Source organism: Agelaius tricolor, unplaced genomic scaffold (assembly GCF_023055355.1).
Source record: "Agelaius tricolor isolate 1412-34295 unplaced genomic scaffold, bAgeTri1.0.p SCAF_9, whole genome shotgun sequence".
Classification (NCBI taxonomy): domain Eukaryota; kingdom Metazoa; phylum Chordata; class Aves; order Passeriformes; family Icteridae; genus Agelaius; species Agelaius tricolor.
In genome coordinates this window covers 32,849,831-32,869,909 of record NW_027269269.1, presented here as the reverse complement: position 1 = coordinate 32,869,909, position 20,079 = coordinate 32,849,831, and the positions used below count along the sequence as shown (strand labels likewise).

The window sequence follows — 20,079 nt, the reverse complement described above, 5'->3', positions numbered from 1 at the left end:
TTTGCAGATTCTAGGAATATGTAAAACTAAGCGGAGAATAAAAAAAATGAGCTGGAGTAAGCTGCTTGAGCTCTCCCGAAGACAAATTAGGAAGTTGAGTGAAAATATTCCTACCTTCAGCATCCTTAAACAGTGCTGTGCCCACAGCTACTCAGTAAGCTGTGGCTGTACCTCTTCCCATTTCTGCTCTTGGACCTAACAGACCCCATGTTCATCAGGTCATTTAACAGGGGCTTGGTTCCAGCAAGCAGTTTGTTCTGAGTAACAGCATTTACCAGAGAAACTAAGCTTTGTTTTCATGTAAAACACTTGAAAAAAAACACTTGATTAAAAAATATTTTATTAGGCGTACAGTGTACCTGCAATGTACTTTATAAGGTATTTTCTATAAATGACTACTATATCGATCTGGTAGTTCCTGTTCATATTTCTTCAATACATTAGTAAGGTAATGAATAACACCTTTAAAAAAACCTACATCTCTTTATTTAGTTCATAAATGTTCAAGCAGTACAACAAGTAGCTTTGGGAGAGGTTTTAATCAAAATAACTGTAAAGCAGTTTTAAAGTTCAGTTATCAGTATTTCCCCTTTGTCCCCAATGAAAACTGTTTTAAACCAGAATTTTTCTTTTAAAATAAAATAAACCTGATCATGCTGTAATAACTAGTTTATTCTTTTTCCTCTTTCATTTGTCTTTCCAAGTCCCCTTGCACGGTACATACGTTTGGCTTTTGAACCAATAAATGTCATACTCTGAAAACGACATTTTCCTGAAAAACCCCAGCTGTGGAGGCCAGCTTTGTTTTTTCATTCCATGTACATATGTACCTGTCCACTTCAATTACAGAACACTAACCCTCCCTGCCAGCCACTGCCAGGCTCTGACTCCAAAGTGACAGGCTGAACATGGCTTTGACTGGGGCCGAAACATTTGAAAACAAACATGGAAGAAAACTCCACTGAACTTTATCATTTAAAGCTGCACATACAGCAACCTACCTCAGCATTATGGCAGGAGCATAAACTGTTTGAACGTGTAAGGAGAAAGTGCTTCAAGTTTACTGGCTGCAGGATATTAAAAATTATAGGATCTTTTCTATAATTTATGACTGGGAGATGTTACAGATGGATTAGGATGGGTAACTTATGGCACTTGCATTACAGGACCAGTGAATATTTAAAACTAACGCACATTGCATTCCATAATCAACTCTGGCATATCTGTGCCTTAAACATTTATTACAACACTGTGATAAATAATATACACACTGTATCTTTTAAAATACCATATAAACCATACCTCAAGAATAGGGAGCCAGCTTCCCTATGCATTATCCTACAACATGTCCCTAGCCTGTGTTTCTTTTTTAAATTCTAAAAACAAATTTGTAACACTGGATAACTACAGTAAGCGGCCTACACTATTACACAATTAACGCAGTATTGGCATTAGACTGGTACAAGCCTCGCGCGTTGGCCAACCCTGTAAGCGTTGCCTTCCTGCAGCCTGCGCTGGGCAGCGGGGCCTTGGCACCCTCTTCGTGTGGCATCACCACTTGCCAGGTATCGATGTGCCACACTCATACCAGCGCACGTAGTTAATCTGGGTCTCCCCGCCTATCTTCCCAAATTTGACAGGCTCCTGACGAACTGCCCTGAAAAACCCTGGAACAGAGAAGAGAATTTTGTTGGCACGAAGCTCTCCTTTGGTTCCCTGAGAAGTCTGTAACCAACAATTCAGTGTGTGGCTGAAATAGTCACCAAGCCTTTAACCCACCTGCCACAAGCAGAGCTGTTTGCTGCCCCTACATCCACTAGCACTCTGCAATTTGCCCACCCAACTCAAAGCAAAAGTACTTGGGATGGCAGCGCAGAGGTGAAGCGTGCCTCCCTGGAGATCCCTGCTGTGGGTGGGGGTGGCTGGGGCCAGCCTGTACTCCCTCCGTCCCCCCTCTGGCTGTTCTGGGCTCTTGGAACAGTAGGCAGCTCTTCATTGCAAAGTGACAGTGACAAATAGTCCCCACTGTGCAGCCTTGACACTGCAGTGAGCCTCAATAAAACCCGGCCACTGGGGAAAGTTCACAGCATCGCCCCATCCAAATCATCCTCCTGCTTTCACTCTGGTGCTTTTGACAACACATTTGCTTCCCATTCAAACAATTAACATTAGGTAAAGAATTAAAGTGAGGAACTGGGGTTCCATCTAACCTGACCATAAGGAATCTATGTGTGGCTGGAGCCACACACACACAAAAAATACTGAGATGGCATCAGCCATGATTCTCTCACAGCACTTTGGGTCAAATATACACACTGTGTCTTTTAAAACACCATATAAACCATACCTCAAGAATAGGGAGCCAGCTTTCCTATACATTATCCTATAACATGTCCCTAGCCTGTGGTTTTTTTCATGCTGATTCTCACAGCACTTCAGGTCAAATATGTGAAGTTATTTCAGAAATCAATCTGCTGCAGGTAGAACAATTGGTCTATTGGTTTGTTCAGTTCATTTGCTAGAAATACAAGCTACTGAAAAGGTGAAGTCTTTTGTTTTCTTCTTTTGTTGTTTATTTTGGCCTAAAAATGATCATAGTTCATGAATTCACTCAAATCCAGTTGCTGAAATCAAATTGGTTATAAGTGTATTTTAAACTGAGGTAGCAAGCTTGTTAGGTAAAAGGTTTTTCAAATATTCAAATATTTTTTAAAGTGTGAATCTGGTACAACTGAGAAGTTTGCTGTCCTGGCAATGCAGATTGGATTCTGACCATCTCTTACGCAAAATATCATTTTGGATGGGCAGCACTGACTGGGAAGGGAAAAGCAAAAACCTCTTTAGAAGAAACACGCAAAACACATAAACAAACACCCTTCAGACCATTCAATAACTTTGTTTTTGGAAAAACTTGTGAAAGACTTGGGAACTTCATCTCCCACACCTACCTTGACGCGTATCTGGACTCGTGGGGTGTTTTGTAAGGAAGGTTTGGTCAACACGCTGATATTGTACTGAAAGCTGTTTTGCTGTTTTCCTCAGTGAAATGTTCCATGACACGCTCAGCACGCGTGCACGTACCAGCACAGCCTAAGTTCTTACCCCACAAGGAACAGAACACCTCACCCTGGCACTGCTGCCAGCAGCAAGGCAGGACTTCAGCTGACAGAAGTACAAATTTCTTATACCTCAGCAATGGATACAAAATAGCCAGGCAGGTCACGGCTGTGTTTAGCACATCCAGTGCCATGGCCACTTAGACCAGACTGGAATTTTGGGCACCCTTTTGCAATCAGCACACACAGAATTACTGCAGCATGAATTATATTTTCCGGCCATAAATTTTCAGTTTCTCATTAGTACCAAACAAGGTATTTAATGCCCAACTGATTATGTACTGTGCTTTAAATCAACCTTGCTAGTTTGAACACACCACTTAATGCCTCTGCAAACTCAAATTTGTGGTTGGGTTTAAATAAGTAATACCAACTGTGAATAATTTGTAGGGCTGTTTTAAACAGGAGAGAGGCTGTTTGCTACCTAACAGAACCCAAGTCATAACTGTCTTAATAAGTCATCATTCACTGTAAAGAACTTCTTGACCCTCTTCTGCCTGCATAGCTGGCAGCTCCTTTCATGGCCCACCCCAGCAGCGGGCATTGAATCCACTGGCAGGAAATAGAAACAAACAAAGGAATTGCCCAGGTTTGCTACAGATACAGGTCTTGGGAATTACCATCTTTGACGGGCAGATCTTCTTGCTGTCCTGTCCTTCCATCTAAGAATGAGTCTACAAATTGGCAGTGATCTTCTCCATGGCCCCTCTGGTCTCCTATGTTATAAAATTTTCCTGAAAGCAAAGAAGCAGCGGAGTTAGTGAAAGCTATTTCCAAAAACCACCAGAGGCAATGGGCTGTGCTCTTTTCTCTGTGGGGAAGCCAAGGTGAATGCTATGATTCTTTTCCTCTCAGGACCTGTAGCTCAGGACCTGTAATTTGAACATGACATGCAGGCTCCAAGTGCTCAAGGCTAAGGCCCCACTCCTGGCCAAAATCTATGCCTGGACATAATTTTTCCCTCTCCCTACATTTCATACAGTATGGGAAATCCTGTTACTACCAAGAACATCATCAAAAAGCAAGTTTTGGTAGTGATTTGAATGGAAGGCAGGTCTGGTTCCCTGTCAGGAAGCCCCCAGTACCTTCAGAGATGTTTTTATAGACTGCCTCCTAACATAGCCGAGGCCTGTTTTATAAATCATCATATTTTTACAACATGTATGTGCAAGTGATAGCCCTTAACATATAGATGACCTCAGATACTAAGTACTTATCCAGAGCATGGAGTGTGCCCATCTATTTGCTTGCAGGATTGCTTAATAGGACACTTGACTGCAACTGAGTAGAAATCAAGGTCTCAAGTGTCCCATGTAGCATGTGCTGACCTTAAAGAATGTGATTATCCTGTTAACAGGCACAGTGAAGAAGCTTTGACAGATGTTTTTACTTGCTGATTTGATTTGCAAGACATTAGTAAAATTCAGTTCAGAAGATGGAGGAGAGCATGCTATGTTCTCTTCCCAAACCTGGGACAGACACCTTTGTAGATAAACTTACCATTCTTTCTAATCTTCTTTCACAGCACTTAGTTCTCAATATGTTCAACCTTTGGTTGAGATATTGAAAGGAAAGGTGAGAGAATTTAGAAAAAGGCTCAGGGTGGAGGTATAAGCTAGGTAGAAAGTCCAGTTACTCATTAGATACTAGGTGTTCTGGAGCCTTGAATCCATGCCAGTCTGGCCATTTGAGAGGTGCTGGGGTGGGTTATAATACTGCTCCCAAAGAGCAATTAATAAAAAAAAGCAGCCTACCAATAAACTCCAATGTTTTTGTGATCTGAGCAATACCTTGCCAAAATTTCTCACCTCCAGTTGATGGCCTCTGTGCATGTGGTTCTTCTCTAGCTTTACAAAATTATTTATTGCTATCTAGCTTTGGCTGCAAACATGTTTTTTTCCGTAGGAGAACTGGTCAGAGGGAGTTCCTCTCAGCAAATTTTTGCTCTGAAATTAAGAACATTCAGGCTGCCCAAAAAAGCCTTTTTTTTTTCCACAGCTGTTGAAGGTCACACATAGAATTTATTTTTTTCCTTCCCTCAATAAATACTTATTTTTAGGTGGCCTGCTTTTCTGGAATGCCTACAGTGACTGCTCTGGAGGACTGTTAAATGAGGTCAGCAGTAGATGCTGGTTTATGGAACAGTCCTGGCATGTGTAAAGGAGAGATCAGTTTTTCTCCATAAGAGAGAGAATAAGCCAGATATTTTAATGGCTAACACCAGAACAGTAACTTGCAGATACACACATATTCTTCTGGCCCACAGCTTAACCTATGCATAACTCAAACAACTGGTCTTCATAAATTAGCAGCATTCTCACTGACTATTACATTCTTACTGCCCAATTATTTCTGTAATGAAAGAACACACTTAAAACCATTCAGCTAACAAAAAACTGGTTTTCTGCTTTGGGAATAGCAATTCTAGCACAAAGTCAGTTTTTTTTCCCCAATGTTCCCTTGTGGGTGGCCTTACAATCTTACATATAAACTTTGTGTTATACATTATAAATTCCACAGCACTAGAAGAATAAATTCATGCTAAAAAACAGCATGCAAAAGAGGCAGTTGCTGCCTGCCTTATACAATGGCATGTGGACAGAGCACCCCAGTTTCCAGGCAATTACACTGCTTCCACAGCAAAGCTTTGGAAGGTTTTTCAGTGTCCAGTGGAATTCAGAGCTCAGTGCACACCTGGTGCAGCTGGCTGGTGCTTGCAGGGGCTCTTCCTGGCCTTGGGGACATGGCCAGGTGAGGTGACCGTGAGACACATCAGAGCAGAGCTTGGCTTCAAACAGGGAAACTTCCCACTCACACAGAGGCCTCACTTAGCAAACGGGGCAAAAGCAGCTTTCCTTCTACATAAATATTTCACTTTTAAATATTGTGACAACTGGTTAGCACTGGTTGTAACAATTCAAGTGCAAGAACCATGCTTAGCAAGTATAATGAATACAGTGTGTCTATCTCATCTTTTTCCAACGAGGTTAAACCACCACCCTTCCAGCAAGAACAAAAACAATCTAATGAAAATAGGAAAATGGGCTCCTGATATTAAACTTTTCAGATTGGGGTTGCTTTCACTGCAGTGTTAATTCACTTGATTTAGGGCTGTAGTCTAGTCCTGCTAGATTAGCACTGCTATTTCCTCTGCTGGCTGGTTTTGGGACACATCATGCCTCATTGCCAGTGCTTGTCATTTGATCACAGCTGGTTAGTACAGCAACAGTTGAATGAATGATACATCTGTTCAAAACATTCTCTTTTATTCACAAAATATCTAAGATATTATTTACATATGGAATATTGTACTGACTATTAATGACAAGGCTTTCCTTCCTTTTCTGCTCATCAGAGAACGGTGCCAGATGCAAGGCAAGGAAGCTTAAAATCATGGCACCATGGGCTGCCCTACACTCCCTTGCTCTTTTCCTTCCATATTCTTTTCATGAAGCCCAGAGCTCTGCTCCTGTGAGGTGCTGAGCTCAGAGATGGGGCAACTTTAGGTTATGAAAGTGGATTCTTCCAGCCACAGTCTTGCCCTAGCTAATTCAATGGGATATGTTGAACACACTTGCCTGACTTGCACTCAAAAGGCTTTCCCACACATCTTTGTGCTCAGATGCCATGCTAATGCCATTGTCACAGAGCTGTCTGTGATAAGAGATTTCACACAGAAGAGAGCCAGGAGCTTGGGATGCATTGTAAGAAGTTAACATATTTAATGTAGCAGATACAGCTTGGACAAGCTGCATGAGACACAAAGATCTCCCATCAACTAACTGAAAAACACTTCTCAAAGGTTGTTTTCCCTGCATGTGTCACCTGATTCAGGTCTTAAAGACATCACACTCAACTGGCCTTAAAACACTGAACAAAACTTGAGAATGTGTAAGGCCAGGAAGTTTCCCTTAGTAATAAAATATAATTTGAGGAAAACAAAAAGGTGGGGAGAAAAGATCATAAGCAAAAATGGGGAATGTGAAAACAAAATAAAAATGTCAATGCAGGTGGGTAAAACCTGTTGACTAGAGTTAAAGTCATGTATTTATAAGCCTCTCAGTAATGAAGTAACCAGATGTTTACTGAAAGGAGTGGGAATGACAGGGGTAATCCCGGTATAAAATGAGGTCCTGATCCTCTAATTAATAATTCTAATTAATAATTATTCTCTAATTAATAATTGAACACCACTTTGGCTGTTTTACAATATATGCTATTCACTCTGATCTTTATTTGTTTTCTGTATGATCCCCAGTATATAAACAGTTACTTAAAAGCAGATGATCACCACAGAGAGGCTCCTCTGGAGTCTGAAAACTCAGTATCAAACATGTCAATGGTTACTGAGCACAAGCAGATTACTGTTTATGATTAATCTGTGAACTAAATCAAACAAATCTGATCACACTTCAGCAGAGCTCATCTTGTTAAACTTCTTATTTCAGAAACCAAATGTTTTCAGAAACGCAAATGTTTTTTATAATATCTTTCAGGAATGCAAAATATGGACAGCACTGATTTGAATGTTTCTTACCTGTAAGTGAATCACTGAGGTATATCTTGTATCTCAAAGAATTGCACAGCTGCACACCCACAAACTTCTTATACCAAGTCCTCTTTACATATTGTTTGCCTTTGCATTCTGAGTATGTGTCTGAATTGAATGGGATTTCAGTCCAGATTGCATCTTTCCCCACTGCAGGAGAAGAAAAAAGAGGCTGAAGTATGATGCTGCATACAAAATTACACACAACAAATGCATTTGAATAACTAGAATTAGAAACTTTCATGAAGCAGAATGTACCATGACACCTGCATTTTGAACATGAGAAATATGTCAGGGAAGCACCAAAGTACGCAGGTACAGTTGGTGCTGTGAACTCCTCCTGCTGTCCTCTGGTGCAGGTTTGGAATAGGTTCATTCTAGGACCTTGTTAGGGGGACAATGTTTGTACTGGAAATACTCTCATTTACGAAGTGTGTGATACAGTCACCATTCTTCAGTGTGTTCAAGCCAAGACAATCAACTTGCAGCAAACTGTGATCTAACAAAAAATACATATAAAAATGAAGTGCCATTAATTATGTGGAGAAAAATGGTTCCATGGTGTTTGTCAAAGTGAAAGTGATGACTATTACAAATACAAAAAGCAGCCCAATTTGCTCGAATGATCTCAGCTCTTCTTCAAAAGCTCAGTTCACCTTCCATCAAGGACAGGAAGAGTCTTGTAAGTGGCCTAAGGCAGAGCTAGATCAAACCTTCTGAAGCAGAAAATTTTCCTAAAACACTAAGACAGATAAATAGAATCCTCCAAGCTGTGCTCTGTTAACTCACTTAAAAATGTGGAGTAGCTTATTCATTTTGCAGAGCTTTCTTTGCTTTAATGACAAGGTTGAGAAAATATGAGGCTGTCCTTGGCTCATTTGTGTACATTGGTTTGAAGCCATCCCAGCTGCCATGGGAGCTCCACATCACGTTGATTGCCTTATGCTCAGGTAAACAAACAGCCTTGCATGAATTCCTTGGCAGGGGCATGGGTGGAAGGAGGGAAATTGTGTGTGAATACTGTTTGATTCTGTAACTCATCCAGCTGGTGCAGCAGAGCCACCCTCCTTGTAAAATTCTGCTATCTCATTTCTGAAAAAACTGCTGATCAGATTTATGTATAAAACACTTACTTGAAATTGGCTCACTCACTCTTGGGTCCGCTGGGGGAAGAAAACAAACATTCAATCAGACACTGTAAAATGAACGTTTCCAATAATTCTATGGAAAAGCATTGGTAAGTGATTTTTTACAGCTGACGTAAGCTGTAATTTGTGAAACAGAAAGAGTTTTGGAAGTGAAGTGAACTTTTGTATTAAATTAAATTAGAAGAAATATATTTCTTGTATGAAACTCCAGTATCAATGAGCTTTTAATAATTTTACTTATGGGACAACACCAGCCAAGCAGAGCTCTAGTAAAAACAAGAGTTTAAACCTGTAACCAGTTGTACCGTGTCTTATTAAAATTTTAATTTCAAAACCTAAATAATAAAAAGGGCACATCTGTAATACTTGCCACAAAAAACTTGGCTTTGAAAGCCCAAATGTGAGAAATGGATGTGTGCAATTAAGAAAAAACAAAACTGCATGCTTTATTTGTCCAAACTAAATAGGAGACAGAACGTAAGCCTTGTCATTCATGAAAATTGCACCTGGCGCAAATGTTTTTTCACTTTTAACAATCTAGAATTACAAAGAGTGTATTCAGAGGTTTTAAATATGTGTGGCATAGTCTTCACTCCTCCCTGAGTAATCCTTTGCTCAGCCAAAATTCTCATCCATCAGTGACAGCACTAGTTGAGGACTATTAAATTATTACACCTGGCTCTAAACACAGATTGAGAAAGTCCCTTTAAAAAGGCTAAATCCATTTTGTGTTTTATGTGGTCTTTTAGTACTACCAAGCAATAAACACTTCTGCAGAAAAGATGGTATCTTGCTTGCCTAAAGTCAACAAGTCAGCAAGAATAGGCAGAGCAAAAGCTCTCTGATTCTCACCTCTGAGTCAGAGAGAACTTCACCTGGGAACCAACCAGTGGCCAAAACAGGCTTGTATACACCTCTTTAAGGGTTTCACTGGAGAGTAAACAGGATGGAAGGGGACCTACTGGGACACTGACTTTTCACAACAGCTCTTTCTCAATCCTTATTTTAGCCAAACAACATCACTGTTTGCAGCAGCCTTATTGAACAGGTAGCAAAAACACCTATGAACACACCAGCCCAAAAAAACCCCTAATGTTCCCCCATCCAGAAGTTGTTAATGTGTTGGATAGATGCAAAAAGGTCAGGAATATAAATCTTAAATGACTGAGCCCTCTCTAAGGATGAAGTAATTTTCTTTGCAATGAATACCAGACAAGGTTCCTCTGTTTTTTTCTCTTGCAGTCTGTCCGTCTTACATCCCCCCACAACACAGTCTTGATCCCAGGCTGACTTTCCATGCATGCTGGTAAAAAGCCAATCAGGAGACAGTAAAGAGCAGAACTGAATGCACAAAATGACGTGAGAGGGTCTTTCATGCATCCCACAAACATGGGTACTAAAGGTGCTGTACATGGTGGTCTGATCTTTGGAAGTTCTTACCTGATTCAGTACTGAATGACACAACATTGCTACTTGGACCTTCACCAAGGGGGTTTCTGGGTTTCACGTGGAATTCATAACTGGGGAATAAAAGAGAAGAGATGAAAATTTTGCAAACTAAGCATTCTTGAATAGTCTGGAGCAAGCAAGCAATAGACACATTGGGGCTACTCGCCTTCTGGAGAACAAAAAAGCCCAATTTCTTGCCACAAAACCACTGAGACATTTTTTGTCCTAGCTGTGTAAGATCTGAACTGAACACAAAATTAACCAGTCCTTTTGATAATTCATTGCACACATACTATTAATATTTGATTTAATTCAACACTGACTTGTCTGTCTCCTCTCACACAACCGTTTCAGTTCTGGCAGAGGGAGCAAGTTCAGATAAGGTCTGAGGCAACCTGATAACTAGAGACTGAGTAAAGGGCATTGCTATTTATTTGTACTTTTTGCTTTTTTAAGAACACAAACCTCCAATTTAATGCCTGTCAGGCCCACCCACAGTGACAGACAGGACCAGTAGCAAAACACAGGGCAAATCTTCCAGGACAGGAGCTCAGCCAAGGCAAAGATCCAATTGCTTGAATGTATGTTAATAATAAGTATTTGAAGCAATGACAAGACACTGTGCAGAGTCACTTTTGCATGTGTTTTTGCTGATGTGGCACAACACTGGCCTGTGCTGTAGTGATCTCATGATCCCTTTTCATCACTGTTTTGGGAACCAAATGCACTGCTGTGAAAACAACATGACTGAAGAAAAAAATCCAAACCAGACTCCTTTTCTTAAGCCTCCTCCACCTCTGAGTGCTTGATTAGCAGTGGAAGTGCCATGTGCACAGGGACATCTCCCATACTCTAAGCACATGCATGGTAAATCTGTCCTAACAGAAAGGTTCTCTTTGTCAGTGACAGGCAGCCACAGGACATGAGACAAAGGGACTGTAGGCCTGGAAAATAGGCCCCAAATTAAGGGTACTTTTGCTGTAAACACATAAAAAATGGGAGTCCCAGAAGTGGGCAACTAAATCTTCAGCTCTTGACTGGAGAAGGATCATTTACCCATGGTAATTTTGGTAGCTTGTAACCATAACATAGCATTGTAACGTATTGCTGGAACCATTTCCAAACAGCAATTTTCTAAAGAAAGAAAACCCCCATACCACACTCTGCACAGTTGGAAATTTGTAAACTCCATTTCCAGCTCCCCAGAAGAATAATTCAATCCAAACTTTGGATTACCTTTCATTCCTCCTTGGCTCCCACAAAACCTGAGCTAATTAACCTCAGTGGAGTATTCATGCAGAACCCAGCAACTGTTTTCCATCCACTGTACTTCTAAGACAATATTTAACTTTAAAATTGCTTACTTAAGCAATTGCCTTTATTTCTAGGGTTTTCTTTTTTTTTTGAGGGAAATACTTATAGAGACTGGCGTGCTGAACAGATGCATTGTGGAAATTCATGGATATTTCTAAGAGAAACATGGGCTTGTTTTGAGCTGAAAAAATCTATTTGGAGAAATCTTGACATTTATTTAAATGTCTGAAAGAGACTTTGGAACTACCCATATTACCCCACGGTAGGAGGGAGACATTAACTAAATAACCAATTTAATAAATTTATAAATCTTCATTCTCAACTTCAAATTGCTTAAACAAAGACATGCTTTTTAAAATAGGACGTGAGTAGTTAGTATTCACATTGTCCATGTGGTACAGTAACTTTTTTGGTCAAGAAGTATTCTCATCTGGTAGGAAATGTCATAATATAGAGAACTGTAGCAAAGGAGTCGGAGATTCTTTCTGAAGAATCACTGAAGCATAAACAAAGATTTCCTAATATGTTGGGGGTCTCAAAATAATAGCCAGATGATACATTTTTTTTTAAATGTAGAAATTAATCCATACCTAGAGATAAAAGACTGCAAAGAAGTTTTCCTGCTTCCTTCACAGGAGGAACACCTGATCTAAAGCTATTATTGTAATAATGATCATCAAGATGATGATTGCTTTATGGGCAGTTTATGGTTTGATCTCATGGGTGATAATTAACTGGTTTTGTCCCTTTGTATGTATTTTTGCTGATTTTTGAACAAATTTATTTTTTTCAATAGTTGATATTCTCTACTTTGGGCTGCATTAGGCAATATTCTTCATAGGAATCAGTCCTGTTCCCAAAAATCTTTAGTCTATGAACTTGGACTCATCAATTCTCTAATTCCAAAGAGAAAAAAACAAGGTTATTTTCCAAGCACTGTTTTTCATATTGTGGTTTAGAGATCACTAGGTTCTCTGCAAAAGACCAAACCACAGCTTGGAAAAGAAAGGCAAAATTTAAATAAAGAACTACAATCTACAGATAGAGATTTCAGCCTATGTAAACATATAAAGAAAATTGGAGAAAAGAAAAATAATAAAGAAATGTCCAAAGTTTAGCTCAGTCAATTAGGGAAGCCTCTTAGTAATAATGTTAAAAGGAAATTTTAGAAACTAAAATACATGCAGTTCTACAGTTCTGTGGTATGTGTTTTTACAAGCATCACAGGCTTATTTCCTCTGCCAATTTCAATCCTAAAACAATACCAGTGGCTTCCACAGTACAAAAATAACAAACAACCACTTTTGGGGATGAAGAGAATTAGTTAGTTGACAGAACATTGAGAAGGAGAGGAAGGAAATGCCAGACTGGGATCACAATATGACATAGTTTACTGTATTTTTAAAGCTATACTGTGGCTGTTTTAATAGAAGACAATCTAAACTCTTCCTTTTTTTGTGTAAGGTGAAAGATCTGAAAAAATATTATTAAAATGGCAAAAAAAGTGTACCATCTGCTCTGTTATGCACTCCTATAGAAATCATAATGAAGGGGGAAAATGCTCAGACTTTCAAGAAGAGTGTGCATCAAAATTAATAGAATCTATGTCTGCTGCTTAATTAAATTTACCTAACGAGTGTGACGGTATTCACAGGGGTCCCAGGATGAGGGAAGAGATGAGGATCTGACTCCATGTTTCAGCAGGCTTGATTTATTATTTTATGATATATATTATAATTAAAACGATACTAAAAGAATAGAAGAAAGGATTTCATCAGAAGGCTAGCTAAGAATAGAAAAGGAAGGAATGAATAACAAAGGCTTGTATCTCAGACAGAGAGTCTGAGCCAGCTGACTGTGATTGGCCATTAATTAGAAACAACCAACATGGACCAATCACAGATGCACCTGTTGCATTCCACAGCAGCAGATAACCATTGTTTACATTTTGTTCCTGAGGCCTCTCAGCTTCTCAGGAGGGAAACTCTTAAAGAAAAGATTTTTCAGAAAATATCATAGCTACAAAGGAGAAACTGGAGTCTATATTCCATCATTATATCTGCCTGCCTAATATACTAACAACTCTGCTGTCCTATGTAAGCTGCAATCTAATGCCTCACGCCTTTAACATCTATAAGATTGCTATCCTAGAAACTTTTGGAGACCAGGCCTTCCAAATCCTCCCGAACTGTGTGAGACAGTAAAAGTCCTTGTGCAGATTAAATGGACTTGACTTGCAGTAATTACTACTTGGAGTGAATTTTTCCACCACAGGAAATCACTATACCACATGGAACTCTGGCAAATGCAGCTGCTCCTGCATTTTTCAAATCATGCAGAAGGACAAGACTGAAGATTGCAGAACTGAAAATAGGTGAAGAGAGATTTTCACCACAATAGGAGACCTGGAGCAGCTGAGTACAGTCCTGGGACTTTAGGTCTGTTTCTGGGGAGATGCTGGTGTTGGATGGCAATTGTGCAGGGCTCTGTGCACAGAGCTCCTCTGTGTCTGCAGGCTGTGCTTGGATGGCAATGTGACCAGGAAACAAAGGAGGAAAGAGAGAGAGAGAGAGAGAGAAAGAGAGAAAGAACTGCTATGCTTATTTGAGGAATCTTTCTCCTAACAAAGTTGGACGAAGGGCTAAGAAAAATGAGAAATGCTTATCCATGAACCGTGATATCAACAGCAGTTTAGTACAAGATCTGTTAGTTGTTTTATAAAACAAATAGAAACCTCCAGCATTTTTCTGCCACTTTCTGAATTTTGCTGCACTGAAGCTTTCTTTATAGTTTCTATCTCTTGACCCTTGCTGTTAACAAAAGCTAAACTCTCTGCATGGACAGAGGTTTTCTTGGGTTTTTCCTTGTACTTGATCAGAACAATTGGGTGCTAACTACAATAAAAACCAATATTAGATAAAGGCGATAACAGCCTTAGGACACAATCAAACCCAAAAATCCAGCAGAAACCACTCAAAAAATTTTTAAAAAGAAGAAGAGTATATTTGAAATCACCAAAATAATTAATGAGGAAGCAGATCAGTACCTAATGGGAAGCTATACAAAACTGTGGAATGCAAGTATCACAAGTTTTTTTTTTTTCTTATTAATACTCTTTTTCTACAGCAGTAGGCTGGTGGGACATGTCCTCCAATGGCTACTCAAACTTCCCTAGAGCTATTTGTGACAAGTCTTAATATTTTTCTTTACTACCTTCCAATTACTGCCATCACAAACGTGCATGAGAACAGTTTTCAGCAGTCTTCAGGCTCTTTTTTGAAGGCTTGTATAGAAATTTGGGCTGTAGAACTTCCTGGACACTATGGTCTGTGCTATGGGCTACACTGCCCTTAAACAAACCACCAGAATGAAAGAGAAAATGTACACTGACCAAAAAAAAAGGGTTTCAAGATAGGGCAGGGATACAGAAATAAGAACTACATATTTTGGCAGAGAAACCAGTAGAAATAACAAAAAATCTCATTGGGAAAAAAACCCAAACAACATCTGCATTTAATATTTTAGGCTAGGAAAGTCCATGAAAAAACCCCAGATCAGTGAATCCAATTTTTTTCCAAGGAGAATATGCAGAGGAACACCATTATTACTACAGAAGAGATGGAATTAAGACAACAAAAACCACAGTAAGCCCATTTCTCTCTCAGGCCTCTCACTGTTTATTGCAAACAAGCAGCTCAAGGAGGAAAATACTGAAAATCATTGATAATAACCTTATCTTGACTCACATATGGAAGATCTTGCTTGACTATTAACATAGGAGAAATTGCTGCAATGCTTTCTTATGAAATTTTAATGTAAAACAAGGAAAGAGCAGAGTCCTGGGTATGCCAGTGGTACTCCCACTGGTAGTTCCAATGTAGCAGCCTTTTAGGGAAACTCAGGAACAGGAGACCTGTATGACAACTTAGATGGAATATTGCAGGTCTCATTCCTCAAATGGCTCCTTGGAAGTTAGACTGTAACTACTTTGACCAAAACGATCAGTCTTGCAGTTTGACTCTTTTCCAAGTGGAATAAACACTGCATTTCTCACTATAAGAATCACGGAATTTCCATGTGGAGGATGAAAAATTGTTAGTTCATACTAGTGCATTTGTTTCTCTCTTTTTTTTTTGCTAAGATAGAAATGACATTTGCATTAACACACTAAGCCACCTCCGCCTGCATTAAAGAAACTGGGGGAAACTGAGATCTACAAGACCAGAAACTGCCCCTAAGGTCCAATTTTACAATAAATAATATGTGTTGTAAGACACCTATGAAGGTGACCTGGTCCAGGCCCCTTTTCAGCTGCTTTGAGCTCGGGGTTCATAGTGGCAGACACTCACTGTTTGAACAGCAGAGTAAAGACAGAGCAGCTCACTACTCTGTTCCAACTAACCAGGAGAAAGAAGAATAAATCTTTTCACTAAAAAAATTAAAAGATAGCAAAAACTGCAGAAATTTTGGCATGCGCTTCAGTGTAATAATGAACAGGGGGCTGAGTAAAATGTGACCTGAACCTACTCTAAAGTCCTTGGAAATAATGTAAAGGGTAACAAAAGCTAGCTACATTATAAAGTCATAATCAACACTGTGCATATGTGAATAGTAGATCACAGAAGAACATCTATAAGAGAAATGTTTAAGTAGAAGACATTCATAAAATAGAAGGAAGTTTTCTTCAGGCACCAGCTATATCCAATTAACTATCTGTATAAGGAAGATGTATATTGTCATCTGGCTCACATAGCATAACAACACTACATGCTTTGAGATATTTCAGGTAAAGGTTACAATCAGAAGCAAATCTGATGAAATTAAACAGAATTCTAGACTGAAGCCGATCAGGAGCTTACTGACAACAAGAGTACCAATTTCAAGAGCTCTGACCAACCAAATAATGGATATCAAGATTTGAACTTTCTGGGTTATTTAAACTATCAGAAAACTTCTAAAATTTGAAATCCTGCAATCACCACATTTGATAATTGATTTCTCTAGGTGAAAAAGAGGATAAGATATTTGTCCTATAAGGAAAAATCCTTTAAATTAACCTGTGGTTGTCAACTGTGAGGCATGCCTTACTGTGGGAAAATGTTATGGATATGATAGGTCTTTCCTTGGGCAAAAAACAGATGGATTTCCAATGAAATCACATTGCATATGTTCCTCTAAAACATTTTTTTTAAATGAAAAAACCCCAAACAACCCGTTGCATTAGAAAACAGCTGACTGTACCCCACATTTATTTAAAAGGTCTATGTCCTCAAAGTCAGAAATTTTCAAATCTCTATTTTACTTTTCTTCTCAGAGTAGTCAGTCAAGTCACCAGGAACACATAAAGCTAGCATATATAAGACAGAAAGGCAACAAACTTCCATAATATATACAACTTGTTTTGTTTAAAATTAACCTTCACAAGTTCTGGTACACCTATGAAAGTCCATTTTCATTTCCATCTCCATATTGTCATGGTATGAGTCTGCTAAAACCAAGTACTTGATAACTGTACTCAAAGTCAAGACTCTTTTTTCAGCCAGTGCATTTTTTCTGGATCTAGTCACTTTTCAGACAGCTAAATGGACACACAGAATACTACACCATAATCCTCATCCCATTTAACTTCTGTGTTTGTACTTACTGACAGCTGCAGTCGCAGATGCAATTTTTGATGAGCGACTGTAAAAGTCTCTTTGTTGCCTCCCTAACACTGTCCAAATTCCTGAAATATTTAAAGTCTGGCCATCAGCTCCTAATCTTTAAAAGCTGCCTTGTGTAAAGGCCAGCTCAAAGGGAGAAGGGTGTCTGCCTTGCTGCAGAGCTTCCCAGAGGTGTAGCAGTATCACCTATTTGAAGAATATAAAAGCTTGAAGCAAACAAACATCATGATCTGGCACCCAGATTTTCCCTGCTGCTTGTCCTCCCCCTTCACACCAAAAAGTTGTTTGTCCTGCTTCCCTTCTGTTGGTTTTGGGCAATTAACTCTTTAGCTTCTGGGCCAGGCACTACCACATCCTACCTGAAGTACCTCAACAGGATGCTGGACCTTGGCCAACGAGACTGCAGAATGTCTCTGCCAGGAACAGCTCCTCAAGAGCCCACATCTGCACAACTGCAGCCCTGAACTGGCTTTCTGCTACAGGGGCTTTCTGGTTTAGACTTACCCATGAAGGCTCAGATAGCAGATTCACATTTTTTATGCCTTTTTGGGAAGTCTTTGTTTAGGTCTGTCCGCTTTAGATCTGTCCTGAACTGCCTTTCGCTCTGAATGCACTGGACCTTCAGACCAGCACAGGGGGTTCACACAAGCCTCACTGAGGGCTTCAGGAAAGCTGGAATAAATAGGGTCTCTAATTCATCTTGTCAGTTTCTCCAAAGTGTTCCCTGGCCAAGAGGTTCTTCCCAGTTAATTCCCCTTCTGCTACTGAGCATCTCTCTTTCCATATATTGCTGGTACTTTTGCAAATGCTGATCATTTGTGGGAGGGATTTCTATTTCTCTGCCAAGTTTCTTTTCCAGCTCTACCTCTTCTACAGAAGAATGACAAGAAAGAAGGGAAAGAAGGGAATTTTCTTCTTCTCTTTGAGGCTAGTTATGGAAAAGTTTCCTTCCCAGTCTAATGTATTTCTTGATGAATTTTTAAACTTATTAGGGACTCTGTTAATGAATATTAAGCTGTGTTTAATTTTTGCTCTTCCTCCCATTTGCAGTCAGTTTTATCCACAAGCCATTTCCTTCATCTAATGAGCAGCTCCTGATAGACAGGAGACTTTCATGATGGACATGTGATGTTTCTTGGCAGAACAGATACTGTCTACATGATGACACCTATCTTAACCACTTTCTTGTTTTCCCTGAATTTAGTGTGCCTGGATTTAAGGGGTAACAGTAACTTGTGCTTCTGCCAAAGCTCTCAAGGTGTCCTCACCATTAGGATACACACATTTTGCTTGGAATGCGAGTTTTATTGAACTGAGCCACTCTGAGTACTTTACATCCTTAAATCTGGTGAGACTTGGGGGACAGGCACCACTGCAATTTATAGCAAAGCAATTTATATCAAATTTATATATATTTGGGCAGTGGCCCTCTGGATCCAGAAAGGCTTTCACTGTCTTTCCTTTTTGAGGCTGGGTGATGGTAGCTGCTCCCTTCTCAGGAATAGCTATGCCTTTATAGCTTAGTTTATCTAAAACAGAAATATCCATTCACCAAAGCTAAATGGATGGTCTTGCAGGAAAAACCCCAAGTTTCACTCATTAATTTTCTGATGCAATTAGTAAACAGTGTAACAAAAGACAAGTGGTTCTCTGCTCTGAATTTTACCATAAAAAGAAGAATACTTTTTAATGAGATCTGATATTTAAAGATAGATCATGCTTATTTGAACTAGTTGCATGAGAGGCACACCATGAACTGGAATTCACTTGCTAATTTTTAATTTGCCAGCTCTTTTGAGACACTGAAAGAAAATGATATATTCAGGAAAAATGTGTTTTTTCTCTCATGGTAATTTCCTTACTTTTGACAAGCAGTCTTTCTGATACAATAGGTCCCTTCTGCACCTTGTCCAGACCACAAATACTCTTGTAAATTTCCTAAAGATTCCTCAAGTATGTTTTATCTGTTAACTTACAAGAAAGCTAAACCAAACCATACATTTTTTTTTCTATCAAAACAGGAGTAAAACCAATCAGGTCTTATTTCCATAGGTATTTCCATTTGAAGGGACAGAGAGCTGACAGTCTAAACTAGTTGGATTAACTTAAAAAATTATATTATTTAGCTACCTTGTGTCAGGTTTTAGGTTTTCCACAGTAGAATGGGTTTGATTTGTAGTGATAATTGATTTCTCCTTTTCACCATCACTTCCTCCATTTTCAGTTGACACAACCTCATACTCTGGAAAATTACAGTAAAGAAAAATTAGATCAAGTAACATCTCTTACTCGAGCTTCTTAAATACAACCAGATAGTGAATCAGTATGCAATTTTACAGGAATTCAACCTTTCTGCCTTTTGCCAGCCTGAAGTCAATGCATGATGTGGACATTTTAATTCATTCAAGTTGGAAAAGAAAATGCAGGAAATGAATGAGCATACAAATATGTGCATGCACACACCAAGAACTACCAAGTCCATCCAGTGTCTGCTTGTTACTCAGTGCACAAGGCAACAAACTGCCCTTCATTTCTGTGGCAACAAAAATGAGCAAAGCATGAGCAGAATGGTTTTGGTTCCTGACACTTGCAGTTTTTATGAAAACAAGGAGGTGAGTGTGATCACTGTTTTGGTTGTTATTTGTCAGACCTTTCCATTATGCTTTGGTTTTGGGCGTACCCAATGAAAGCCCTTGTACACAGTTAAAGTCAAGCAAAGTAAGCATTCAAAAAGCAAAATGATGCAACAAACTATGATTTCTGTTTCACCTTTCTGTCTGAAACAGCGCATTTATTTTTAAAAAAGAGATGCGATGCCTAAATAAGATGATTGGAAAAAC

General features: G+C 39.3%; 1 protein-coding gene across 13 annotated transcripts in view; it reads right to left on the bottom strand.

The window, feature by feature from the left end:
* Positions 1-323: 323 nt before the first annotated feature.
* Positions 324-20,079, bottom strand: part of ABI3BP (ABI family member 3 binding protein) — a 137,127-nt gene continuing 117,371 nt past the window's right edge. For all 13 annotated transcript variants that reach the window (XM_071433540.1, XM_071433544.1, XM_071433550.1 and 10 more), the window contains 6 exons: positions 19,370-19,481; positions 10,254-10,333; positions 8,799-8,828; positions 7,654-7,815; positions 3,737-3,850; positions 324-1,667 (listed from right to left, as the gene is read on the bottom strand). In XM_071433540.1, coding sequence (XP_071289641.1) covers positions 1,552-1,667; positions 3,737-3,850; positions 7,654-7,815; positions 8,799-8,828; positions 10,254-10,333; positions 19,370-19,481 — 614 coding nt within the window. In that variant the 3' untranslated portion in view covers positions 324-1,551. The remainder of the gene's footprint in view (positions 1,668-3,736; positions 3,851-7,653; positions 7,816-8,798; positions 8,829-10,253; positions 10,334-19,369; positions 19,482-20,079) is intronic.